We start from the raw sequence: 26,534 nt of genomic DNA, 5'->3' as shown, positions 1-26,534 counted from the left end.
GGCCGGGAGCCCGGGGTCGAGCTGCGGGCCGCGGCCGACCGGAGGTGTCTGCCTTTAGGTGGGGGAAGATGCAGGGCAACAAGGGCTTCAACATGGAGAAGCAGAACCACACTCCGCGGAAACAGCACCAGCACCAGCAGCACCCGCCGCCGTCCATCCCCGCCAACGGGCAGCAGGCCAACAGCCAGAGTGAGTCCCGGGCCCGCCGCGGGGGGCCGCCCGGCCCCGCTTTGGGTAGGCGTTGAGCGAGCGCCCTCGCTGCGGAGGGTAACTCCGGGTCCCCTTTAGCTGCCGGCCCGTACGGGTGCAACAGGTCTTGGCGGAAACAAACAGAACCTGCTCTTTCGGTTTAAACCAGGCAAAACTCAGGTCCTTAAGCACACCGCGACTTGCATTCGCTGTCCGCCTGCAACAGTCAGGTTTTTCCATTGTTGGAGACGGTGGTTTGAATTGCTGTTAGCCGGGTTGGCTTTTGGCTTTTTTTGCTCAGTCTACTCTGAGGGGCATGCGGCTCCCGTAGGTTTGTTTGTAAGCTTCTTGTGTTCCCGAAGCTGCGCAGTGATGAAGAAGTTCCTTCTTTGTCTCAGATTCTTAAGGAAAGCTCACTCGGAGAGTTTAGAAGTCTCTGAACCTTTAACAGTGCTTCCGTAAACCTATACGAGATTGCTTTTTTCCCTTTGGCTCCATTTCATTTTTTTTTCACCAACCATAACAGATGGCTTTTCAACACAGGTTTCCTTAAGTACTAGCAAAATAAATTTGCTGTCTGTAGAGATACAGTTGCACTAAGAGCCTTATTATAGCAATCTGCAAATATTCATTAAGACAAAATTTTTTATATGTGAGGGAACTGAGATCTTATTAGCTTTACTTAATAATATTTCAGTATTCAAGTACCAGATGACGTTGATGATTGATGTTACTCTGATCTAGTGTGTTTCCAGGTTTGTTCTTAATTGGAGTGGACTGTAACTCTGTTACTTGGGATACAGAGGGGGTGCTTGTTCACTGAGACAATACATATTAATGCCTTTTGGGGCCTCGGTGATCTAACTTGATAGTTTAGAAGTATGTGAGCAAGGCATTGCCATTAACGTTTTCAGGGGAGGAAGTGCTTTAGCTATATTAGAAATTTTTTTTACGTTTGGACACTTTGGCTGTTCAAAAAAAAACTGTATAGACATCACTTTGCATGATTTTTCTATGTCTTATTCTGACAGAGTTGCAGAATTAATTATATACACACACACATGCAGAGATACTGGGCTAGTAAAAAAAATCCCTGTGTATTTTTATTAGGTGGCCCTGTTAAAATGGTTCCTTATCAGTTCATAGAAGATAACAGACAAGGGTGGCAGACCAGTCCATTTCTAGTCAGGTTGGAATCAATACAACACAACAACTCTATTGTGGTATTCTCACAGGGATCAGCCTATAGTGAGTGACTATATCTCTCATTCCTTTGAGCAGATCTACTTAAGGCAGAACAGTGATAGTAGTATAACTCTGCTGTAAGTTCTTCCTAATGTATTCATGGGCCTTGCAGTTGATCCCCAAATACTTCTGACAGTGTGAAGAAGTTCACAAGAGAAAACATTTCACTTATGCACCCTTGCTGTGTGAAGTAGATCACTTCCTCTCAGTACCTTTCTATGGATTTACTGTCGGTCTTGTTTGATTTTTTTTTTTTAGTGTTAGCCATGGAGGTGTGCTTATTTGCTTATTTTTATAAAAGAGTTGTCCTTGCATGTCTTGCATGCATTGTCTTTGCATGAACAACCTTTCTTGGTTAGTGCCATGCTTTGTAGCCTGAATCAAAGCTACTCATATTCATAGTTTATTCCATATGTGTGGCCATGAGGTGTGTCCTCTGCAAAGCAAAGTAATTGCTTTCTATGGCTTGCTGTCCTGTGTGGGAAAGTTCTGTATACATTCTAGAAAATGGGACACGGGAAAATAAAGTGATCATAAAGCCACCCCTGTGTCTGGCGTATAGCAGAGCTTCCAGGATTGTGCTGGACTCTTGCTGAATTAAGGATTAAAGAATGTATATGCATGTGGGGATTTGAGAATGTTCCTAGAATCTGTCCTGTTTATTGGTGTTAGATCTAGCATTACTCACTGAATATAGATTTTTTTTTTTTTTTTTTTTTTTTTTTTTTTTCATAATTTTTCTGAGGTCTCATCTATATGGCTGGTTTTGGGGTGGTGTTTCCCCCACACACGCTATTTTCACCATTGCAGCCTTCTCTTCAGCTTGGAACCCCAGACTCTAGAACCCAAATCCCATCTCATAGAATGACAGCTATCTCAAATGTTACCTGTCTGAACAAAATTTTCTCTTTTTGGGTATTTTTCTAGATATCTGGGGTAGGGTTTTTTGAGTAAAAATCTGGTTGCTGGTCAAACTGTGGCTTTTCTATAATTATTCAGGTTGCAATAGCAAAATCCTGTATTGTAACTACAGTTGATTTTGTTGCAGGCCAATCACCTTGAGTAGATCTCCAAAAGTTGAGTGAAATTTCTCACGTCATTTGAAGCTGCAGTGGTCTTCTTTTCTCCAGTTCTACACTACCTTTCACTTGTGTTTATGAGCACTGAGGTCCAAGCAGGTGTTTTCTTTAAAAAGGATACGGGCCCATTCTGAAATAAAATCCCCTTGTTGCTGTAGAGATGGCTGGAGAGGTTTGAGACCAAAGTGAATGGGTGGTGTTACCTATATTGTCCTGTGTTCACTGTGATGAAACCTAATAGAATTTATCCCCCCAACTGTAGAGCAGCTGTGTACCTTATTCCCCTCAGATGAAGGCCTGACTATTGATCTGAAGAATTTCCGGAAACCTGGTGAAAAGACCTTCACCCAAAGAAGCCGCCTGTTTGTGGGGAATCTGCCCCCAGATATTACAGAGGAAGAAATGAGAAAGTTGTTTGAGAAGTATGGCAAGGCAGGTGAAGTCTTCATACACAAGGACAAAGGCTTTGGCTTTATCAGGCTGGTGAGTGACTTGCTACCTTTGGGATGTTTTTGTGGCAATGACTCACACTGGAGGAGTATCACTAATTGAAAGTAGTAGATGTTCAGATATCTCGCTCATTAAGCCTGCTGTTGATTTTAGTAACCTACAAGTGCTTTGTTTAGAGCTTGTTATGAGAAGGAATGTGAATTCAGGCAGTTTGTGGTAGAAATTGAGATCTGATAAAATTATTCTGAAGTCAGTTGGTAGGAAACATAAAGAAAACATGAATGTGATGCTGTTACAGACAAAGTGGACTTCCATTTTCTGGAAGGATGTGAACATGGAATTTCTACGAACACAGGTTGCCATGCAGTATTACTGTAGTGGTGAATGCTTTTGAGGTAGTGGATCTCTAGATGATCACACTGAAGTGTGCCTAGGAGGGAGGTAGCTACCAACATGGCGTAACAGTTCTCAGACTTTACTAGCTCATGTACTACCTTTCTGAAAGCCTCAAGGTGAGCATGAGGTTCCCACACCAAAGTCTGGGGTTCTCTGCTGTAGTGTAGCTGCTTGGTGTAGTGACTTAAACGAGTGGAAAGGTGTGAATCTGGCATAGAATGTCTTCCATGGCTTGTCATACAATCAAAATTTCCTTTTATACTTACCAGACTTGGCTAGTTGAATGTTTTTTTTTCATGCATTTATTTTAAAAAGAGGCATGCTTTGTAGACTTAATATAATTATGTCTGATAGATAATAATCATTTAACTGTTTGCTTAGTTTCAATCTGGCTGTTGGATTAAGCTTATGTCGGATACCTTTTCTTCCCTTTCCCTGCCTTCCCCCCCCCCCAACTCTGTACATGCCTATTCAGCTAGAGTCATTGATAACAGAGTAGCTACAGTTTGATATGACAAGTTTTACCATACTATGGTGAGGGTTATTCTTCTCTGTGAAGTAACTTGTTCAGGGAAAATAGGCTGGTGACTTGTGACTGTGACTGGCTGATTCTGTACTGCATTAAGAGTTTTAATGATAACTTTTTTTATCTTCAGGAAACTCGCACTCTGGCAGAGATTGCAAAGGTGGAACTAGACAACATGCCTCTACGTGGGAAGCAGCTAAGAGTGCGTTTTGCATGCCACAGCGCATCGCTGACAGTCAGGAACCTGCCTCAGTTTGTGTCCAATGAGCTCCTGGAGGAAGCCTTCTCAGTGTTCGGCCAGGTGGAAAGGGCTGTGGTTATTGTGGATGACAGAGGACGATCCTCTGGGAAAGGCATTGTGGAGTTCTCAGGGAAGCCTGCTGCTAGGAAAGCCCTGGATAGATGTAGTGATGGGTCTTTCCTGCTAACTACGTAAGTGTGGAGGGTGAGAAGTGCTGTACTGGCGTGTGTGCAGATTGATGGTGGCTCTGGCATGTGAGCAGTGTTTCTTAACGCCAGAGTGGGACAGATGAGATATGGGGCAGTGGTAGGTGATTTACCCAGGGTGAATTACTTAGCTTTGTTCCAACAAGAGTGAGTCTGTGCTGAAACTCAGGTCTGAAAACTTTCTTCTGGGAAGCTGCTAGTGGGTAAGTGCATAAAACTTCCCTGTAAGGCCTTCTTCAATAAAGCCTTCTTAGGGCAATTAAAGCAGCCTTTAAGAAGCAGGAGCTATTTCAAAGACCATATCATTTGGTGGAAACGGTGCTCAAGTGTGTTAATTTTGCATTCTGGGTCGCTTCAGAGGCGAGTCTTGGGACTAAACAGCATGCGCTGCCGGGGTGGAATGCTGATCCACCACTGTGGACAGGGGATCTGTCAGAGAAGCTGGTCAGATAAATTGGATTGTCTGGAGCGTTCACCATAATAAACTGTTTTCCTTGTTGCCTTCTACTCAAGCACAAAGCATGTTCTTGCATAATTATGTGAACTTGCTCAAGTAAATGACTAATTTTAGATGCATTCCACAGAGCATGGCTTGTTGCTCTAACTGTTGAGGCAACAGTTTTTGATCTCTTAGAAATAAAAATTCCTGTATATTTTGTATGTATGCACCTAGAATTTGTGAATAGAGTATTTCCTGAAATTGGGGCTATAATCCTAATTTCTAAAGTAATTTTATGAGCTTTGTGCTTCTCACTTCTCTCCTTTTCCTGAAGACCTGTGTGTGGCACAGCCCTACACAAGCTTGTTCAGTCTCAAAAAGCAGTTGTTTTGTTTTGGGTTTATTATCTCTTTTCTCCCTGAGACTCTTTGGTGATAACCATCATAGTGTGTAGTACTCTGCAGTAGAATTGCCATTGGGGAGCTTTTGCTGATTCAGAAGTGTATATCCTGAAACCATGAAAACAAATTTTTAAAAGTGAGCGTGCAAAACTAATCACTACCAGTGTGTAACTGAGAGCACCTGAGGGTAACATTCAATTTTTTTACAGCTACCCATGCATTAGATTCTGATATCTAGAACAGCAAAGCACTATGTTGCTTATTTCTAGTTATGGTTTGGGTTTTTTTATATCTGTTCTGGTTTGTCCTAGCTCATGACAGTAACAGCTAGATAAACTGTTTAGAATTGGTTCACATTGGAAAATAAGACTTAATAATGGAATATGTCACATTGAAGTGAGAAGCTTCAGCTGAGGAGAGAGGTTTTAGTCTCATACCCTGCCATTCTGCTGGAGTCTGGGCACTGCTTGCATAGCATGATCATTTCTCTTCCATTTCCCCAGCTCTGGCAAATGGACTTGAGGAGTTATCAAGAAGCTGCACTGCTGCTTTGTGCTGAGGATGAGCAGCATTAATGCTGTGGTGGGGAGCTAATTCAGAGACAGGGGACACTTCTGTCTAATATTTTCTTCTGCACAGAGAAACCGGGAGGACGGAAGCACACGTGTGCAGTGTCTGTGTTGTGAAAGTGGATTTCTTATGGGGAAATTCAGACAGGGCCTAACAGGCACGTAGAACACTGGTGCTTGGCAATAATGGCATGTGGGAGTCTCACCAGGAGAGTAGGACTGAATGGTACAGCCAGCAATCCCCAGTGAGGAGCAGTGTAGTTACTCTTCGCTTTAGGCAGCAATGAAAAGGGATACTTGAACTCATGCAGCCCATGGTTGGCCATGTAGCAAGGGAGGAAAGGGGAAAAAAAAATCAGACTGTAGTGACTACAAGACTTCATTATCCTCCTGAAGGATGTCAGGCTCCAGTTAAGCTGTTAATTTGAACCAGTAGCTGCAAGTATTCTTTCAGTACAGTCTTGGTTCAAATTCAACAAGGATTTTAATTAACAGTTCAGCTCCTCCTATTCTAAAAAGAAAGAAAAAGTGTTCAATATGATTTCTGGTTTCACTTTGGTTGAGATCCCCAACTGCTCTGAATTTCTTTGAGCAGTGCTAAAACCCAGTATTTTGTAAGTTCAAACACAGTACACGTGTTTTCTTACACTGTAAGCTCATTCTTGAATTTTCTTTAAAGCACCTCCTTTTCTTTACAGATTCCCTCGGCCTGTCACTGTGGAGCCCATGGATCAGTATGACGACGAAGAGGGACTACCAGAGAAACTAGTCATCAAAAACCAGCAATATCACAAGTATGTGCCTGCTATGTGATGGGAGATGAGACTACCTGTGGACTAGGACACTAGCCAGTGCCTCAGTCTTAGGAGGGTGGCTCATCAGTGCTACTGAAGGTCCTCTTTTTTTTCTGTAAATGTGACCTGACTGTGGAAAGAGAATTGCATACACTGTTCTCTTGCCATGGTTAGCAGAAAGTGGTGGCTTTGGATCCACGCTGCTGGATAAGATTGGCAGCCTCTGCATATTTTTCATAAGTCTGCTTGAGTTGTTGGAATAAAAAATTGTGTCAGTTTGAGGTAAGGTGAGATCCCCTTGCTCAGATGAGAAACTGAAGCAAAGACTTAAGTTACTTGCTCTAAGTATTACGGAAATTCTGAAGAGGAAGCAGACTCGAACCCACAGTGAATATTTAAGGAATTATGTGAATAGCATTAGGAGATTGTAGAGCTATCCAGGTATAAGGCCATGGTCTTTGAAGGCTTCCCCTTGTAAGTAGCTATCATGTGATCCAAGCAGTGGGAATTAGTAAACCACGTGAGCTCATGAATTTTTCAAGTAAGGGAGATGAGAGCCTCAGGAACTGGGAGGCTGCATTAGGAATAGTCATGTACTTCAGGTGCAGGGGCTGCAGAGATTAATTAAATACACACACATTGGGCAGTGTTTGTTTCTGGAGTGTATCTGTCCATAAGATGTGCAGCAGGAGCAGAGGCTGTTTCTTTCAAAATTATTTCTAAATGTCTTTACGCAGAATCTTCTGGTGTCTTATGAAAGCACTGTCGTTGCTTGTTATGGAGGAGGAGGGCGGGACACAGTTTCCATGTTCTCCCTAAGTTTCTCCTTTCAGTAAGATGATTCCTGAGGAGTAGACAAACTGGTATCTCAGGCATAGCTATTTGGGAAAAAAGTAGAGAAAAAAGTGGTTCCTTATTTGTTGCACTAAGAAATGCTTTTCTAACTGTTAAAAGGATCTGCCATTGCATTTAACACACAAATGTGTTTTTCTTGGTTCGTCCTTGCTCTGAAGTATTCACTAGCTCTTCCTTGTTTGACAGGGAGCGTGAGCAGCCTCCTCGATTTGCACAGCCTGGCAGCTTTGAGTATGAATATGCCATGCGTTGGAAGGCTCTAATAGAAATGGAGAAGCAGCAACAAGAACAAGTAGACCGCAACATCAAGGAAGCCCGAGAGAAGCTGGAAATGGAAATGGAAGCAGCTCGCCATGAGCACCAAGTTATGCTCATGCGGCAAGGTACCAGTCAAAGATAAATACAGTATCAGAACATGGCCCTGCAGCATCCAGGGGTGGGTAGCTTAGTAGGCTGGCTGGAGCCCACTGAGGGTGAGCCCTGGTGTAGCTGCTTGACTTACAACTGAGCATGGTAGTGGCAAATGAGTGGAGAGATGTTTCTGTGTTGTTGGAGGCTCTGTTACCTTATTCTCTTGTGTGTTACGGTTCTAGTTCAGGAATTGGTAAGAGGTGACATGGAAGATGAGTTTGTCTGGGTTTTTTACTGTCATCTTTTACAGATTTAATGAGACGCCAGGAAGAACTGAGGAGAATGGAGGAATTGCATAACCAAGAAGTACAAAAACGTAAACAGTTGGAACTCAGGTAAGGGCACAGGTTATGAAGTGCCATGAATCCATAATATTATGGAATGAAACACTGCTTAAGTGCACCTCGTTGTTAAGTGTGACAATTAATTACTACCTAAAGTGTGGATGTTATTTTAGGCCTTTTTTTTTCATAGGAAGAGTGTACAGTTGGTTTAAGATGGGAGAGTTAGGAGTTTCTTCCACTGATCACTATTTGGTTTTTTACAGTTCTGTGTCTCAGATTAGCTCCTTTACTGAGGCAGTTAGAAAAATCAGAATTGGTGCAGGGATTTGGTGGCTTTAGTGCTTCAGGTTGGGAAACCCTGTTCTAGCATTTCTCTCTCCATTCCAGCTCTTCCTTGTCTCAGGATCATTTTGAGAAGCTCCAGGAAGATCTCCAGACTACTTCTGTAATAGAAGGGGCTTGAGAGCTGTCTGGCTTGTAGTACATTGCATGTAGTCAGTGTGTATTTGGGAGCTGCCATGTACACAGAATCATTTAGGTTGGAAAAGACGCTTAACATTGAGTTCACCCAAAGTGCCACATCTACACTTTTAAATACCTCCAGGGATGGTGTCTCAATCACTTCCCTGGGCAGCCTGTTCCAATGCTTGAGAACCCTTTCAGTGAAGAAATTTTTTCTAATACCCAATCTAAACCTCCCCTAGTGCAATTGAGGTCATTTCCTCTTGTCCTATCACTTGTTACTTGGGAGAAGAGATTGACCCCCACCTCGCTACAACCTTCTTTCAGGGAGCTGTGGAGGGTGATGAGGTCTCCCCTCAGCTTCCTTTTCTCCCGACTAAACAACCTCAGTTCTCTCAGCTGCTCCTCACAAGATACACACATGGGTGTGCTTATGTTGGGTTTTATAATGACCTCCTTAAAACTGAAAGTGTTGGAAATGTCTTGGTGCCACGTATATGTTTTCATCATGAGGTACCTAATATTTTAAAGCCTCATCAAAATAATATTCTTAAAGTTGTAAGTTTCCAGACAAGACCTATTAGGCAGTGCTGCAACTGTGATGCAAATGGTTCGGGTAAGTTGTGGTGAGCTGCTTTGGACTTTTTTGCAGGCAAGAGGAAGAACGCAGGCGCCGTGAGGAGGAAATGAGAAGGCAGCAAGAAGAGATGATGAGACGCCAGCAGGAGGGCTTTAAAGGGAATTTTGCTGATGCGGTATGAGGGCTTGTAACTTCCCATTACATGTGGACGCTGACATTAGATTTTTGTCCTTCCGCAGCATGGGGCTTTCTGTGGATGCTTAACTTGTTGGTTGAGGGACCCTATATCTTTAGTGCATTCTACCCTAAATGATTGACTCCCTCCAATCTTAATATGGTTTAGTCTGGAAAATACAAATACCTGTTGTGATTTAACCCCAGCCAGCAACCAAGTACCATGCAGCTGCTTACTCAAATCTTCCCTCCCCAGCCTGGGGAGGAGAATTGAGAGCAAGTAAAACTCATGGATTGGGGTAAGAACAGTTTAATAATTTAAATAAAAATAAAATGTAATAATTGTAATGAAAAGGAACATACAAAAAGAGAGTGAAATAAACCCTAAGAAGGACAAGTGATGCACAATGCACTTGCTCACCACACACTGACTGATGCCCTCCTGGCCCACTCCCCCTGTTTTATATACTGGGCATGATATTATATGGGATGGAATATTGCTTTGGCCAGTTTGGATCAGCTGTCCTGGCTACATCCCCTCCCAACTTCTTGTGCCTCTCCAGCCTTCTTGTTATTAGAGCATGAGAAGCTGAAAAATCCTTGATATAGTGTAAACACTAGCATTAGAAACATCAGGGTGTTATCTACTTTGTTCTCACACTAAATCCAAAACGCAACACTGCATCAGCTTCTAGGAAGAAAATTGACTCTAGCCTAGCCCAAACCAGGACAGTACCCCAGTTACTCTTCCACTGCTGTTATGTAATATCCTCACTACTTGTCTTGCTGTTCAGAAGAACATGTGCTAACTAATTTTATTCTAACAGTAACAAAGATACACTGTCCTGAAGTACTGCTGCAGAACCCTATTATGGTCATAAACCTGACTGTATCACTAGTCTGCAGACTTAGTCATGCTTAGCTGAAATGGTCCCAACCTGAGGCGCTGCTGTAGGCATAGTAATTGCTTGCACTTAGAAATCAGTTGGTCAAGTATTGTCTTGTAATGTAAGATGTATGGTAGCCTGCTTTAATAGCAGTATCTCCAGTTGTATAAAAAAATGTCTTTGGGGTTTTTTTCCTTACGTTTCCAGTCCCAGCAACTTTCTGTTGTGGAGGTGGCTGTAGTACTATCGAGGTGGTATAACGGCATTGATGCGACTGGGTGTCTAGTGTTTCTGTATCCTGGCAAAATACTAACCCATAAGCAAAACAGTTAAATCTATGTCAAACCAAAAGAGACAAAACTGTGTGACTAGCCTAAATGTGTAAATATTGCCCTGTGTAGCAGAATTTATTATTTCTCTAAATAATAGTGCCTTCATATGATAAGTGGTGACACTGAGACTACAGATGAAGGTGAAATCTGTTCTTCAGTGCCCTCACTGAAGTGTGGAGGTGTTTCTAGCTTTGCAGTGTAGGAGATCTATAGTATGTCCCCTATGCTCAGTTAATAAAAGAAAAATTGAACTTGCTAACTGATGTTTTAATGCAAGTGATCCAGTGCTGCATCTTTATGTAAGCTTGCATTCCTTTCAACAGGAAAAGCTTCTTAGCTATGCCGAGGAAGTAGCAAAACTAATTCTAGCTGGTGTATTACTGCTGCTCAGCAGATCTTTCCATCCAGGTATCAGATATCTCTTTATGGTGCTGTTTGGTAAAATCTGCACGTGCAGCTTTGCTGCTGGCTGTTTTACCATGATTGTGAAAAACGGTCTTTCAGAATGAGATCTTTTAAATAAGACACGTTTGATCAGCAGTTACCTTGTGAAGGTAGCTCAGATCTCTTGAAATTTACCCTGGGAATGACTTTTCTGCACAGTTTTCAGTAGTAAAACACCAGATTTGTATAATTACATGTTTTTAAAAGCCTGAATTTTTATAATTTGAAATGAGTGTCTCTTTTTCCAGAGGGAGCCACCAGACATGCGAATGGGACAGATGGGTATGGGAGGTAAGAGTATTCTGTGGCTGTCTTTGTTGCTATGCATGTTCCTTTCCTCCTGTACAAAATCTCTACAAAATGATTTACAAATCATTTTTGAGTAGTTTTATTTTATTGGTTTCTGATTTAGAAACTCAGTCATAGTCATCTTGACAGGGAGTGTTCATGTGACAGGAAACATGACAAAATTTGGGTATGAGGCAGTACTGTACGTTTGTGAAAGACTTGGTTCAGCAAGTAAAAGACTTGGTTGAAGTTGCTGTCAGACCCACAGTATGCTTCAGGAGTTTGTGCTGATACAGATACCAGTACATGCAGTGCTAGACCTTGAGCCCAGGAAATAATTTTGATTACTGGTTTTGTATATTTTGACTACATGATTTAGAGTTTCAGACCACAGATATGAGAGCAAATGAAAACATGATGGAGACAGTGGCTAATGAAGTTGGTGAGTGTTAGAGCCTGCTGTAGTTTCATGTGATACTGGAATGCAAGATCAGTTTGTCTTGAGCCAATAGGACAAAGCTAGTTAATAGACTAGGACTCTGTCCCCAGTATAAGTTATGAGGAGCTTACCTGGTATTCTGTGGCTCTGGAGTGATGAGTACAGACCCCAGTTACTGTGTCTGCCAGGACATTCTTCAGTTTTCTTTTTCAGGTACCATTGGCATGAATAATAGAGGAGCCATGGGTGGTACCAACGTCCCAGCCGCTGCACCTCCTGCGACTGGTCCTGGAGCTATGATACCTGATGGAGCCATGGGAATGGTAATGTATCTCTGTCTCCTTTTTGTGCACACTTTTTAAATGCAAATTATGTTGCTTCCATTGTTAAGCACTGTGCTGCTAAAGTTGAAGCTTGTTTGTCTACTTAGACCTGTTGCTTATCTCCTGCGGAAATCTTGAGAAGTCAACCTTGTCTTGATAATAGTTGGTAATTTTCAGGAGATTGAGCAAAGTCTAGTAACTACTTACTTTGCTTCCAAGGTAGTGTTAAACATGTGTTAGAAAGATCTTAGCAATAATATATGGTTATTTTTTTAAACTGCATAATGGGAAGCACTTTGAATGAGAGTGTTTTGAGAGTAGATTCTTGCAGGCACAAAGGCAAGCTTTCAGGAATGTTCTGTCCATTACCACTTTTAAAAACAATTATCTCCTATGCTCATGGGCTAAAATGAGTATGGTAATAGTGAGTGTGCTAAAATGGGTTCAGCTAATTTGCTTAGGAAGTAAAGAGCACAGAATGAGTGGAGGCTGTGCTTATTTATTTGCCTTTTAAAATTTTTATATCAAATTTAGTTTTAAACTTTACTGCAGAGCTTTACAATAGAGCATGGCCTCTGTGGCATCTGTCATTCCTCTGTGTCATACAGAGGATCGATCCTCTCACAGTGTCAGCACTTGGCAGTCAGCAGCAGAAATGGCAGCAGTCATAGTCAAGTTTGTCCTGAAAGTTCATATTCCTTCAGCAGTTTATATCAATTGGTCTCATAAACAATATTCTTGCAAACCTTCCTACTTAGACTTCTTGATGTATTGTGACTCCTACCTCGAGAATTTTTTTGTCATAAAGAACAGTTTTATTTGGCTATAAGCTTTTGTATCTAAGTGGTAGAGACAGTGGCATAGCTGAAATGAAGGGAATGCATACTACACAAGGAAATTAAGGGGGAAGATGGAGAGGAATGGAAAGGGGAGGTGAGTTCAGATCAGCATGATGCCATAATATTATTTAGACCAAAAAGCAATAAGCTGTTTATCTAAGGGCTAGAAATAAGTATAGTCTTTTTAGAAAGTATTTATCCTGGCCATGTGTTTGGTTTTGGGAGTTACTGGGCCCATGTATTCCAGCTTTTTACTCATGTAGGGAGCAGTTACTTCGCATGTTTGCTCCAGCTGCTTGGAGTGATTGCAGTGTCCTTCCCTGTGATGTGTGCTGTGGGAATTGTTCATGGCTGCTCAGAATTTTTCATCTGTAGGGAGGGGAAAAAGGGTAGGAGTGCTGTGTTACTGCTAGTGTCTCCCCTGCGCTGCTGGCAAAGTGAGCACTGAGAGTCCCTGGGACATCCCCATGGGCAATTTTACTCAAGTTTGTATCTGTGTTCTGTAGAACCAGTCAATACCGTGGAGTCATGTACGGTACTAATACCAGCTATGATATGCATATATATATTGCATCACATTGTGTATATTTGTATCACTGCTGTAAATCTGTGGACAAAGAATAAATGGAACCCAGGAGCCTGGTGTAAAGCAGTTCTGCTCTATATAGTCGCTTTGCCCCAGTCCAAGGGAAAGGAAGGGACAGTGGTTGTCCCCAGTACCTACCCCAGAGGAAGTACCATGTCCAAGCAGTGGAGCAGGTTGCCCAGAGAGGTTGTGCAGTCTTCATCCTGGGATGTTTGCAAGACCCAACTGGATGAAGCTGTGGCTAACCTAGTCTGACCTCATAAGCCAACTCCGCTTTGAGCAGCGGGTTGGACTAGAGACCTCCTGAGGTACCTTTCAGTCTGAATTATCCTTTGATCATAAAGGAAGAGGCTGTGCAGTAGCACTTACCCAGCTGGGAGAGGGGAAGGCGAGCCAAAGGAATAGAAATAACAGGATTCTGTCAGGGCATAAGACGAGTATTGCAAACTTATTTTGGATTGGAGTGTTGTGTACGCCTGGATTGTGACAGTGCTGTAGTATCAATATACTGCTTCTCACTTGCATTCAGTTTGGGTAAAGGAATATGGTGAAAATGTGAAGTTCTCCTTTCCCAGACTGCATTACTCACGTGCTCCACAGCAGGGCACTAGCCTGTGAGATGATGCAGACTATTCCAGTATACTTGACTGTCACGTGAGGAATGAAACTTGGTCCTGCAGTGGTCCTGTCAGTCCAGCTTTGGGGGTATTTTTGGTGGGGTTTGTAGCAACGTCATCTGGAATTGTGGAGTCTTGGTAGAATTTGAATCACCTCAGGTGGCTTTTAACTGCCCTTTTTTCCTTGTTTTTCTTCCTGCCTCTTCTGCATTTGTCCTCATTGCAAGACTCCACCACCGCCTGCAGATCGCTTTGGCCAGGGCGGTGCGATGGAAGGCCTCGGAGCGATGGGAGGGAACCCACCTGCCTTCAACAGAGGAAATCCAGGGGGTGATTTTGGCCCTAACAAGCGTCGCAGATACTAACGGAATTAAGCTACCCCCCCTGCACGTGCCCCAAAGAGGAAAGGAATCTTGGCAGGCCATACAGGGCTCAACTGGGAGGGGGTGGGGGGTGGGGGGAGGATATTAAAAATAGTTAATTAGGGCCTGTTTTGGTAAAGCCACTTTAGGACAAGGGGAGTGCAGTCTGACTGGTAAAGGTTTTAGAGAATTTCATGTGGTGCATTCCTATAATTTCAATGTGAAAAATGGATTCTGGGAGGCTGCCATGGTTGTTCAGTAACGGTAAAATCTGGCAAGGACCCTAATGCCTTGACCATTCCAGGTTTCCTATTTGCAGCCGGAGTCCTGAGACTAAACTAGATAAAACTGCAGTATGTCTTGGCATTTCTTTAGTGTAGTGTACCTTGCTTAAGAGCACAGGGAAGTCTCTGGAGAACTAGGGCAGCATCTGGGTACTTTGCAGCTCCCGTGATTCTGTAAATTTATATAGCTCCAAATGATCCATCATGTAGTGAATTGGGGGAGATTTTATGTTAGTTTATTTCTTTTTTTTTTTTTTCTAACTTGTAGTTATTCTTTTTATCTGGACCATCTGTTTTCTTTAAAGTAGTTGACCGTCATGTGCAGCCTGAATGGCTGGGAGGCTCTTGTTTGGATGGATTTTTTGATAACGTGTTGTATCGCTGTTTATTTTTACTGGTAGTAAAGTACAATCTATTGGATAAAGATACTGTATCTCATGCTGAAGATTTAACTGAAACAAATGTTTGTATAATCTTAACCTTGCCTGTCTTTTGTGTAGAAGTACTACAAGATTTTTCATTTAGTGTAAACTGTTTGAACACAAGCTGTAATTGTCCCACTAACAAGTTTGAGTTTGTCTGAGGAATGTTACAGGAATGCATTATTAAAGTGGATTTTAAGCCTTTTTTATCTGGTGTGTTGTTTCTTCTGTTTTTTTGAATAAAAATGTGTACATATGGATTGAAGTGAATCAGCTTCAGATTATGATGCAAAAGCTGTTCTTGTGTAGCTCTATAAAGAGGGTGTTCAACCCCTGAGAATTTTCTAACTGTTCTTCTTGTCACAGAATGAGTTTTATTTGTGTGATGGAACGAGACCTTCAGCCTTTCGGAGTACAGTAAGGGAGCTGCTGATGCACCTCAGATGTGTCTGTGTTGTGCATGCAGAGAAGTAAAACACAAGACTTGCTCGTGAGTCACTGGGAGTGTAGAGTTCAATTTGTGTCTCATCTTCATAGTAGAGAGTTGTCTGTCTGTCTCTGCCCTGTGTGGCAGTTGCCTCTGACAGGGGTGCAAACCTTCCTGCAGAGCTCTGAACCTCCTGTGCTGGGGCAGGAAGCGGAGGATTCTTTGTAACTGCCAGTGGCAACAGTAAAGCTTTATCTTGTGTAATACATGAGGGAATCTGTAGGGACAGGAGCCTTCTGTGAGTTGTGTTCTCACACTGAAGCTCTTGAGTTGGGGAGGGGGAAGTGGGGGGGAGTGCAGAAATTTGTTGGAAAAGAAGAAAGTCACATACTAAGAGCATAAGGAGCTGCCTTACAGACTTGTGAAATAATAGGGAAGATTAAAACGTTTTCAAATGTTACGAAGGCAATAATATTAAAAAAGGGTTTGGTCCTGTGGGTACTCTGTAAGTAGGGAAAGATGAAATAATCACTCTGCAGGTTTTATTGGTTTATTCCTGTCATCTGATGTCTTATAATTAGCCCAGAATGGTATGATTGATAAACTGTATTGAAGAGAAACTGCAGCTGACGTTCATGTTTCTTTTGCTTGTTTGGTTTTCCACATTTGAAAGCATCAGCACTAGTACCTGTCTTGCTGAGGTGATACAGTATTTAATGGTGATTATCAGGGCGATTGTGACTTACCTGTAGGTACAGAATGAAAAGTTTGGTGATATTTTTCACCTGGCACGTTTGCTAGGATAGCTAAATATTGCAGAATATCAAATAAGTTGGCAAGAATGCTGATTAGCTTTTCTGTTGCCCTGTGGAGAGGATGCATCTGTTCTTGTGGCTTGTGTCTGGAACATGGCTGGCATGGTTGTTTGGTAAGTACATCATTTAATTCCAAAGTGTGAAATATTAGGTGAAGAAACTGAAGCTGCACCCAGGTGTCTGTATTGTTTCTCATCCTGCCCGTTGCTCAGCTGGCTTGCTTATTAGTGAGCAGTCGAAAAAGAAGCTGCTGCCTTAGGGAAATGGCAGAGCTCAAATGTTCAGCAGTGCTCTGCTGCTGCCTCAGTCCTGTTCAAGTGTAACATAAGGATGGGTCTGCTTACTGCTTTTCCCTGGGAGAAAAGGGATATAGTAACTGGGTATGTAAAACCATGGGGAAGAAGGGATTTAGTACAGCTCAAAGCCCATCTAACACAATCAATACAAGGTGAAAATTTAAGATCCAATTATAGCAAAGGAAGAAGACTAAAACTACACTCTGGGTGAGTGCCAGAGGTTAACTATTCTCATTTGCTTTAAAGGAGGAGGCTGAAAACCTGTGATTGAGGTTCTAGTAAGGAAATTGTAAAGGAAACCATTACTAAAGGTTTTCAGAAGCGTGCAGCAGGAGGAAATGGCACCAGGGATTTGCTTGTAAGTGCAGAAACATTTAAGACTGGCACAGGAGTGAGCAAGGCTGCCTTACTGCAGAGCACTTCTAGATGCTGGAGTCTGCTGAAGCACTTTGGGGTTTGCTGGTGGTGCTTGCACAGCTTGGATGAGGTAGTGAGTGCAGCTCCAGAGGCTGGGCTCTGCACAAGCCCTCTTGTGACGTGCTAAGTTCAGACAGTGTGCAGAAGGGAATGCTCTCCTCTGTGTGCTTCTCCAGATCGCTGACTCTTACATAGTTGCAGACTGAAGTATTGTGACTATCATGAGGAGACACCCTTGCCTTCTTCTGTCGTATCTGATCAGCTTGTGCACATAAAACAAACGGGCTTTATATTTAATTGTCAGCTAGCCTGTTCCTTGCAAGATATTTCAAAGGTGTTAGTCACAACTGTCCCTGCACAGCCAGCTTGCACAGTGGTGACTTCTGCTTTACTTGGAGCTCTGCCCCAGAGGAAGGCTGGACCCAGAACCCAGCCCTGTGGCCCAGATGCAACAGTGAGAAGCCACAGCTTCAAACTGGATGCTGTGTGATGGATGTGCATGCCAGCATGTTCTTTGCCATCACCTGAACCTCATCTATTTTTCCTCATTTTTAAAGTACCAGTTCTAGCAAGGCCTTGAGTCTGCTGGTGGCTGACCGAGCAGGTCCCCTGGAGCTCAAATCTGTTTCATGGTGGATGTCTTGTTTCTGTTTTGCAGGCTGTGCCCCCCTCACCTTGTCCTCCCTGGGGAGTCTCCCCTTGGGCCGGGAGCTGTGGACATCCCAGTTGACCGTGTGTCGCTGTGCTATGTTCTCAGTAAGTTCTATCCTTTGAGCCACCTCACCCTCTGCTGATATTTTCAGCGGTTCAGCACAGGAGCAAGGACAGAGCAGTGTTGCTGCAGGCTCTCAGCTGCCTGCTGCTGCTCCTCGGGTGCTTGGGGGGCTCTGCTCGGCCATGGCCCCCCGCAGGTACCTGCTGGTCCTTCTGTGATGTCCTCGTGTGTGGGTCAGTCACAGCATCCTCTTGGTGTTTCCTCCCAGGCGTGTGAAGTAACCTGAGCTCCAGATTCTCACTGGCATGGGGATGGTGACAGCTGCAGCCTTGCTGACAGCTCGTGGAAAGGACAAGGAGATCTGAAACCTTATAGCTCTGCTCAGCCTCCAGGACCACAAATTCCCCAGTCGCAGGGCTCTGCCCAGCTTTGTGGGTCCCAAGTGATCCTTCCTGCCTGAGCAGAGGCTCCGGATGCCAGCAGTGGTTTTTTACCAACCTTTGGGACTGGTGGGTCTTTTACTGTGTCTTGAGGCACTGCAGTATCTTTGAAGGGAGGTATCGGCTTGAAGCCACATGGCTCATGCTGGTGTGACAGTTCCTCTGTGTCCTCATGTTTCTCTCCTAGCTTTTGGGTTGGATCTGGATTTATACACAGGCTGCCAATGTGTAAGGAGGCCTGATGGTGGTACGTGTCCTCCCCTTCAGCGGGACCGTCTTCCTTGCTAATGAGATGACGAGGAAAAATCTGATGTTGTGCTGGCCAGAGCATCTCAAGGTGAGGATGGCAGAACTGAGCCAGAGGTGGAGCAGCAGGGCAGTGCGAAATGAGTCTGGAGTCATCTCCCTGGTGAGCTCCAGAATTTTGGTAGGGGTTCATCCTAACTCTGAACTTTGGAGATCCCCTTGGGGTGGTAGCAGATCCTGCAGGCTGTTGTAAGAGGATTAACTAGGTTAAACAAACATCATGGGGCAGGGATGGCGTTACATCAGCCATGGCAGACCCTGAGGATTCCCCTCCTGAGCAGGCTCCCTGGGCAGCTGCTGCCTGCAGGACCTGCCCTTTGTGCTCTGATAGCACCAAGGACTTATGTTGAACCCGGTTCCTGAGCAGAAATGCTCTCCAGGTGCCCTGTGCTCTGGCAGCTCAGGGCAGCACCTGGGAAACAACTGTCTCTGCAAACAGGAACAATAAAAAGAAAATATTTGGTTTAGATGCTTGTAGGAACTAAGTAAAACCTTTGATTTCAAGAGGGTTTCCTGTTTGTAGAGGAAAACCCTTGAGTCCCAGAATGGGAGCAGGGAGCCTGAGCAAACCCCTCGCAGGTATGGAGGCCCACATAACATTTTGCACTCTTCTTCTATGACGACAATGATCTTCCAGGGGACAGATTTTATCCCTGGGTTGCGCAAGACCCTTCATCAAAGGATGTCTTGGCCACACACACTGCTTTTGTACACTGGTGCCTCTCTCTAGGACAAAGTTGTGCATTTGAGGGGAGGTCCACACAGGTTTTGCCCTGGGACTCTGGGAAGCCTCTTCCCTTTTTTTTCATGAAACTTTCAGCTGCTTCTATAAATGCTACAGAAACTGAGAGCAGTTGGAGGGGTCACAGGTTGCCCCAAGCCAAGCATGAGCACTGGACTGGCGCTGATGCCTCCATCTGGATGCTGGTGGGACAGCAAGTGCTGGAACGTCCTTTTCCCACCCCAGGTGTGGAGCCACCTTGCAGCACCCATTCCCTATGCCGGGCACAGGGGCAGGACAGAAATGCCTCTTGAGATAATGTAGGCGGCGGGTCCGGTCAGCTGCTGAGCTGCTATGTCCTTCTTTAGCCTGCTCTCGAGTTACCAGCCACCTCCTCCAGCTGCCTCCAAAGATAGGCAAAGCCACCTCCCAGCGCCTGGGCTGGAAACTGCGGGAAGCAGAGGGGGGCTCACGGACAGGGATGAGATTCATGGGATTTTTGTGTAAGGAGTGAAGGACACCGCAAGTAGCCTGAGCTATGGCTTTGCTGTGCTACAACAAGGGCTGCGGGCAGAGGTTTGATCCTGAGCACAACACGAAGGGTAAGTGGCTTGTCTGCCCTGCACTGGGGTGAGCGGGAATGCATGCTGCTTTCCTGGTCTGTGGCCTTGGCCGTCCTGCTGAGGCCTGAGCTGCCAAGCAGGGCTGAGCTGAGTCCAGCACAGGCAGCCCCGCGTAGCAGGAGCTGGCTCAGGAGCTGCCAGGCATCATGGGTGGTTCATGGGCAGGATTGCTCCTCCTGAAAGTTTCTGTGTGATTTTCCCTTTTAGATTCCTGCCTGTATCACCCGGGTGTCCCCATCTTCCATGATGCCCTGAAGGTGAGTGGGGCAGGAGTCAGGGCTTCAGCTGCAGGGAGGGACCTTGTACCCGGCAGGATTGCCTGTATCTGACCGGTTTGTCATTTTCCGGTGCCTAGGGCTGGTCTTGTTGCAAGAAACGTACAACAGACTTCTCAGAGTTCCTCTCCATAAAGGTGAGCAACCCGACAGCCCAAATGCACCCCTTCTTCCTCTGTCTTGTCCTCCTTGCCCCTGCTCTGTCCTGTCCCATCCTCATCTTGTGCCGAAGCTGCCCACCTTGCCCTGCTGGCCAGGGATTTCCTATCTGCTTCTAAAGAGCCTGCAAGCAAGGGTGCTGCTCCCAAAGTGCAGGGCAGGCGCTCCCGTAGAAGGGTGCCAGAAGGGGCTTGGATCCCCCAGCAGAATCCTGCAGGATAAACACAAATGCCTCAAGTGCCAGCACAGCTGTGAATGTCTGAGCAGTCCTGGGGTGGGGGGAGGAGGCAGCAGAGGCCTTGACGACATGGGGGAGACTCTTGCTGTGCTTCAGCTGCCAGGCTGGGGTGCAGCAGAGCCGAGACCTGCCTGCTATGGCCCCAGTGAGGCTGCCACACAATCTTATTCCTGTGGACACAGCCCCAGCTCTGGTGCAGGGTCAGAGCCCCATCCCTGCAGGACACAGAGCCACCAGCGCATGGAAACTCACAGGGTTTGGGAGCAGCCGCCAGGTTAGAGAGGGCAGAGTGGGCATCAGGCTTGCCTCTGCTGCTCAGGGATGTACAAAGGGGTTTCACAGCAAGGAGAAGCCCCCTGAGCCTTTCAGCCAAGAGGAAACCTCAGACAAGCCGAAGGCAAAACCAGTGGAGGAGCTTATTTTCCAAGGACCAAAGTCAGCTGAGAAGATGCGGCAGGAAAGACCAAGGTGAGATGGGCTCAACTAACAGTTTCATCCTGCTGTGCCGCTTCTTCTGCACTTGTCCTGCCCTGCTGCTTCCTTAGGAGAAGCAATGACACTTAAACTGAAAAAAAAACCCCACTCAGACTTTGCTGCTGCTGTTTCCCAGCTCTGATGAGCCAAGACAACTGCTGCCAATTAAAGTATCCAGGTCTCTGGAGCAGGCACTGAAGAAACTGAACCTGTCCTCCAAGGATGAGGCACCTGAGGGCAGTTGCACAGGTAGTGATGAGCTGATGGATGGCAGCATTGTTGCACGTGGCAAGTTCAGCGTGGGGTTTTGCGTGGCAGGTTCACTGCAGGGTGGCAGTGCTGCATGTTCAGCCAACTGCAGACCCTCAGAGCTGCATCACAGCGGCGCGTTGCAATGGGCTTTGCTCAGGGGCTGTGCATGCTCAGCTGGGGAGCTGGCACTGGGGCTGCAGGGAGGGTTTGGGGGCAGGCACGGGTGGCATGTGCCCTCGGTTGAAGCTGTGTTGCTCCCACAGGGGAGGCGGCTGCCCAGGTGAGAGCTGGTACCACCTGCAAGAACGCAGCCTGCAAGGCGGTGAGTACCTGGCAGGGCCCCGTCTTTGCAGGGTCTGCGCTGTGTGGCCGGGAGCATCACAGCTCCAGTGAGGGGGCTCGTCTCCCAGCTGCCACCAGGAGCGGGCAGGGTGTGGGGCGGGTGGAAGGTGGCAGTGCCCATCGGCTCCATATGCGCCTGCTCATCCGGAACTGCTCCCTCTGCCGCCTCTCAGCCAAGTTCCTGCAAAAGGCTTCCAGATTCCTGGGTTAGTGGTACATTTACATTTCACTGCTGCTAATTGACTGTTCTTGTCTGGATTCCTTGAGCCTTTTGTTGTATTTTTTCCCCATTCCTGAGGGGGAAGGAGTGAGGGAGGAGCTGCATAAGGATCAGTTACCCTCTGGGCTCAAACCACGACAGAAATACATCACATACTCAGGATATAGGTATTGTTAAAATGCAGTAGAGTAATTCCTATCTGCATTTAATTAACGCAGCACAGTCCACTTTGTATCTTGCCCCAAGGCCACCTTGTGTAGGACTCTGCCTGCCTTGAGGTGTGTGCTGGAGGGACCAAGCTGCAGGAGGGCTGACACGCTTGGAAAGCAGCTGAGAGGAGTGGGCAGGGAGCAAAAGGCAGATGAGGACATGAGACTGACATGCTCTTGGAAGGAGAGGAAAGGATAAGGTGGATGAACGTCCCCTTGCACCTCAGAGCAAGTTTCTGTGGTGTCCAAACTTGCCCACTGACCCAGTGCCGACCAGCTCCAGGCTGGGACCAGGCTGTGTTTGGGAGAGGGCATACAGAAGGGCTGCTGCCAGGGTTATGGGGGTGACACTGGGGTGACAGTGAGGCTGGGGTGGCTGCCCTGCCAGCAGGGAGCAGGGATCGGTGCCGGCCGGCCAGCTGGGCATACTCCCAGAGTAAGTCCTCACAGATGCAGGACCCAGCAAAACGGTGGTACTGGGCATCGTGCTGTGCTGTACCGTATGCTGAGGTGGGCACCAACAGGCAGATGCCGTGCCGTGCCATGCCAGAGGCACAGCCAAAACTTGCCTCTGTTTCTTGCTCCACAGATCTACCAGGGCTCAGAGAGCAACACAGAGGTTTGTACTTTCCATCCTGGTGTTCCTGTCTTCCATGAGGGGTAAGAAACAACCCTTTACCGGGGAAGCACACTGACCTGCTGAGGGCAGAAAGTACCACACTGCAAGGTTGTGTGGCCTCAGCAGCACGGCTGGTGTGGTCGTGGGTGACCTCCCGCCGGATGACAAGTGGGCAGGGGGAGCTGTTAGTTCTGAGCCCCTCTCCCCCACCACCCTGAAGCCGCTGTGTCGCCTCTCCTACTCCCGCGGGCACTCCCTGCTCAGGTCACTCCATTCTCCCCAGGATGAAGTACTGGAGCTGCTGCAGAGTCAAAACGACAGACTTCAGCACCTTCCTGGAGCAGCCAGGCTGCAGCAGCGGGCAGCACTGCTGGATGGGGAAGGGGGTAAGGGGGTCTCGGCAGGGGCGACTGTGTGAGCAAAGTGCCATTACTGACACCTGAGGAGTGTTCCTTCCCTTGCTCGGCATTCACACGGGTTTCTGCATGTAATTACCTTAATTTTCATAATTGCCAACAGATTACTGCTCAGGGTTTGAATGCCTAATCTTCACCCATCTGCTCTTTAAAATGCTGCTCCTGCATTCACAAAATGTGTCAGTTCTCACAGCAAATGGACAGATGTGCAATAGGAAGCTGAATGAGGAAGGATCTGGTCCCGGGCACAGCATAGCCAGTGCTGCAAGCTTCGGCACAGGGACAGGCAGCTGAGCATGGGAAAAGCTCTGCAAGAAAAACCCTGAAAAGTTTTGACAGTTGGCTGCAGATGACTGAATTTGGTTTTAATGAAGCTTTCCCTCTGCAGCTGCTTCCCAGAAGGCACCTCACCTGCATAGCCATGTGGTGGTGTGGCAGGGCAATGGGGAGATCTCAATTCCCCATATTGTGTGTGTGTAAGTTTCCCCAGGAAAGCTCTTCGCTGGAAACAGGCTTGAGCTGGGAAAGTTGCACCAGAGTAGCGCAGGATATCCCTGAAAGTGCAACATGTTCCTCTGAGTCAACATTGCTCTGAGCAACTCCCTCTGAGCCCAGTCTGTTCTTTGTCCTGGAGCAGAAAAACTATAGTGGATGTAAAGGAGGCTGCAGTGAATGAACTGTGATGTTGTGATGCAGATGCTTTGTGCTAATTGTCACCTGAGTTTGGGGCTGGGATTCCTCCTGGGGCATTTCTTTGGCTGGCAATGCAGAAGGCAGCAGGGGGTCTGTCTCCTGGTGATGCTCAGAAATGCCTGGTGGGGCCAAAGCTGCCTGTGGCACAGACTGGGTAGGGGTCCTGTGGGAGAAAGGTGAAACGTGGTCAGTTGGGGCTCACCTATCTCCCAAATTCAGCATGGTGGCATAATCTGTGTCTAGCAACAGCCCCTGCACTGCCCTCCAGACCAAGTTCCCTTATTGTGCACAGTGCCTGTGAGCTTGGGCACAGCAGAGTGACTGTGGAACAAGAAAGAGATGTCTCTGGCCTTAACATATCATTCTGGAGCAGCCCCAAGCACAGCACAGATGCCCCATGTTGCACAGGACAGCTTGGCAGAGCTGCAAGAAAGGCAGGGTTTGATCTTGCTTAGCTGGTGCTCTGTGAAGGAGATGTGCAAAGGAGCATCTTCCAGCACAGACTTCCTCTTTGGGGTGTGCTTGGCTAGATGACATGCGGTGATGGTTTCCTCTCCCTGGGCAGGACAAGAAGGCGGTGTCATGCCGGCAGGACTGGCACCAAACCAGCAGTCAGGTGGTGGTGACAGTCTATGCCAAGAATCCCCTGCCCGCCCTCAGCAGCGTGAAAGCCAACCGCACCGTGGTGAGTGGGGCTGGCAGAGCTGGGCTGGGGATGTGCTCCTTCACGGTACCTCATTTTGATGAGCCAAGAGCCAGGACCCAGCCAGGTGCCTGGTGCTTTTTGATGGCCTGTTTGCTCTGTTGCTGCAGCTGGGGTTGGCACTGCTGACCTGCTGTCCCCGAGCTGAGAGCCCAGCGGCTTCGCTGCTGCAGCAGCATCTGCCCAGCCACGCTGGCTCAGTGGCTTTCAGCCTCAGCGGGTAGCTTTTCTGGCCTTGCATCCCTCGACTGGTAGCAGAGGTGAATCTGGCATACTTTGAGGGGGGTGAAATGCTCCCAGATGCTGAGGAGATCACCAGACTATTACATTGAAACCAGGATGCAGGATGTGTTATGGTGCTGGAAGGCAACTGCAGTGTCCAGGGGAAGAGCTCTGGCAGTGCTGTGCTACCCACTCAGATTAATTTTCTGTTGATCTTTCAGCTTGAGGTTTACATCATCTTTGAAGGGAATAAGATTTTCCAGGCAGAACTGGATCTCTGGGGGGTAAGATCCTGTTTGCTATGATTTCCCTGTTCCAGTAGTCTGCGAGGGGCTGGGCTGCAATACTGCGAGGCAGCCTGTGCTTGCTCTTGCTCCTGGGCCAGGTTGCCCAGGTACCCGTGTTTATAGCCATCCCTGCTAGGGAAATGCCTTAGGGTTTGTGAGGAGGCAGCCTCTGTTTCAGAGGCTGCTGGTGGCTAAACCCATTGATCCTGGACTAAGAGCAGAGCTGGACATCTCGATGGCTCTGTAAGTGTTCTGGGTTTGGTCCCAGACTGCCACAAAGGGTCTTTGGCCCAGTAGGTCCCTGTCTCCCCCTGCAGTCCTGCTGTGCGTGTGGGCAGGAAGGGCTGTGAGGGGTGAGACTAGCTCTCTGATTTCTCAGCTGCTTGCTGGCTGTGGAGGAGCAGTGAGGCTCAGGAATTTGCATGCGCATTTTTTTCCTTTATTTCTGGCGTGTGCTGCCTCTGCCCGCAGACAGCAGAGCGTGCTGCCGGCTGTGGGTATGCCTGTGTCTCAGCGCAGCTCATTGCCGTGGGGAGAGGGCTGTACCGCAGCCATGCACGTGGCTGTGGCTAGCTGAGCTCTCCTGAGCTCTGTACCAGCACTGCAGTGCTGCTTAGATGTAATATTGTTAAGCTCAGCTGGAGCTGAGGTTTCATCCCACTCTGTCTCCTGGCACAGGAGAGATTTCTCCTTCTCTTCTCCTCTGTTAGGGCTCTGCCAGAAAAGGGAAGGATGAGCATGTGGTGCCTGCCCTCCCCTGCCCAGCTCACCACACCTTTCCCTCTCTAGGTCATCGCAATAGAGAAGAGCTTTGTGAGCATGGTCCCTACCAAGGTGGAGATCACGCTTTGTAAAGCCAGCCCGGGCTCCTGGGCCAAGCTGGAGCTCCCCCAAAGCAGGTCACACTCCCAGGGCGAGCAGGAGAAGGAGGCTGCCAATGCAGAGATGTCCGGGGCAGTGCAGGGGGAGGACTCGGATGACAGCTTGAGCTGGTCGGAGGAGGAAGATGAGGAGCTGGACATGGGAACACCAAGCAACTGACAGTCAAGTGCCTCAGCAGCTGAGCTCCAGAGCAGAGCCAGCCCAGAGCTGGGTGCAGGCTGCAGCACGCCCTCTCCCCCGGTCAGAAGGGGCAAGTAATAAAAACCCAGAGCAAAGGTTATACTCTGAAATTCCTGATAGGCGCTTAAGAAGCATCCGCAGGCTGAACCCTGCCACCTGTCTCTCCTGGGCCCTCTTGCCTACACCTCAGGCCCCCCGTGCCAGGCCCCCAAGGGGCCGGGGGTGCTCATAGCCCGGGTGTCCCGCCTGACCCTGCCGGTTCTGGGGGGGGCAGAGCCCCGGGGCAGCAGGGTGAGCCCAGCTTAACCCCCTGCGCCGCCTCGCTCCCTCTTGGGCGGGAAAGAGGAGCCGGGCCCGAGCGGTTTGGAGGGAGATGGCGACCGTGGGCACGAGGGGAGAGTCATCGCTGCATGCGGCTGCCGCGGGGACGTGCCGGCCGCCTCTGCAAAGACCTTTCCAGGCCTGAGACTGCCCGGGGG

At 47.2% G+C, this 26,534-nt stretch overlaps 2 protein-coding genes across 5 annotated transcripts; both read left to right on the top strand.

Annotated features, from left to right (window-relative positions):
• The first annotated feature begins 6 nt into the window (after positions 1 to 6).
• On the top strand, positions 7 to 15,333 carry NONO (non-POU domain containing octamer binding). Of its 4 annotated transcripts, none has more exons than XM_026848552.1 (10): positions 7 to 189; positions 2,776 to 2,996; positions 4,016 to 4,317; positions 6,440 to 6,535; positions 7,577 to 7,773; positions 8,052 to 8,136; positions 9,200 to 9,302; positions 11,213 to 11,255; positions 11,905 to 12,014; positions 14,284 to 15,331. In XM_026848552.1, the coding sequence occupies exons 1-10, from the start codon at positions 69 to 71 to the stop codon at positions 14,419 to 14,421; spliced, it is 1,416 nt and encodes a 471-aa protein (XP_026704353.1). In that variant the 5' UTR covers positions 7 to 68; the 3' UTR covers positions 14,422 to 15,331. The 4 variants fall into 4 exon arrangements, with proteins under 4 accessions (XP_026704353.1, XP_026704354.1, XP_026704352.1 ...); XM_026848553.1 differs by having other exon boundaries at positions 2,803 to 2,996; positions 14,284 to 14,875; XM_026848551.1 differs by having other exon boundaries at positions 7 to 234; positions 2,803 to 2,996; positions 14,284 to 14,875.
• A 4,377-nt stretch (positions 15,334 to 19,710) lies between these two features.
• On the top strand, positions 19,711 to 26,145 carry ITGB1BP2 (integrin subunit beta 1 binding protein 2). The gene is made up of 11 exons (XM_026848240.1): positions 19,711 to 19,863; positions 20,092 to 20,141; positions 20,240 to 20,296; positions 20,876 to 21,024; positions 21,167 to 21,279; positions 21,546 to 21,604; positions 22,643 to 22,713; positions 22,956 to 23,058; positions 24,347 to 24,466; positions 24,928 to 24,990; positions 25,783 to 26,145. Exons 1-11 carry the CDS (start codon positions 19,800 to 19,802, stop codon positions 26,032 to 26,034), a joined length of 1,101 nt encoding a protein of 366 aa, XP_026704041.1. The 5' UTR covers positions 19,711 to 19,799; the 3' UTR covers positions 26,035 to 26,145.
• The last annotated feature ends 389 nt before the right edge of the window (positions 26,146 to 26,534 follow it).

Source organism: Athene cunicularia (genome assembly GCF_003259725.1).
Source record: "Athene cunicularia isolate RWA chromosome 4 unlocalized genomic scaffold, athCun1 chr4_part3, whole genome shotgun sequence".
Lineage (NCBI taxonomy): Eukaryota > Metazoa > Chordata > Aves > Strigiformes > Strigidae > Athene > Athene cunicularia.
The sequence above is the reverse complement of the archived record's forward strand: the minus strand, read 5'-3'. Positions and strand labels throughout refer to the sequence as shown.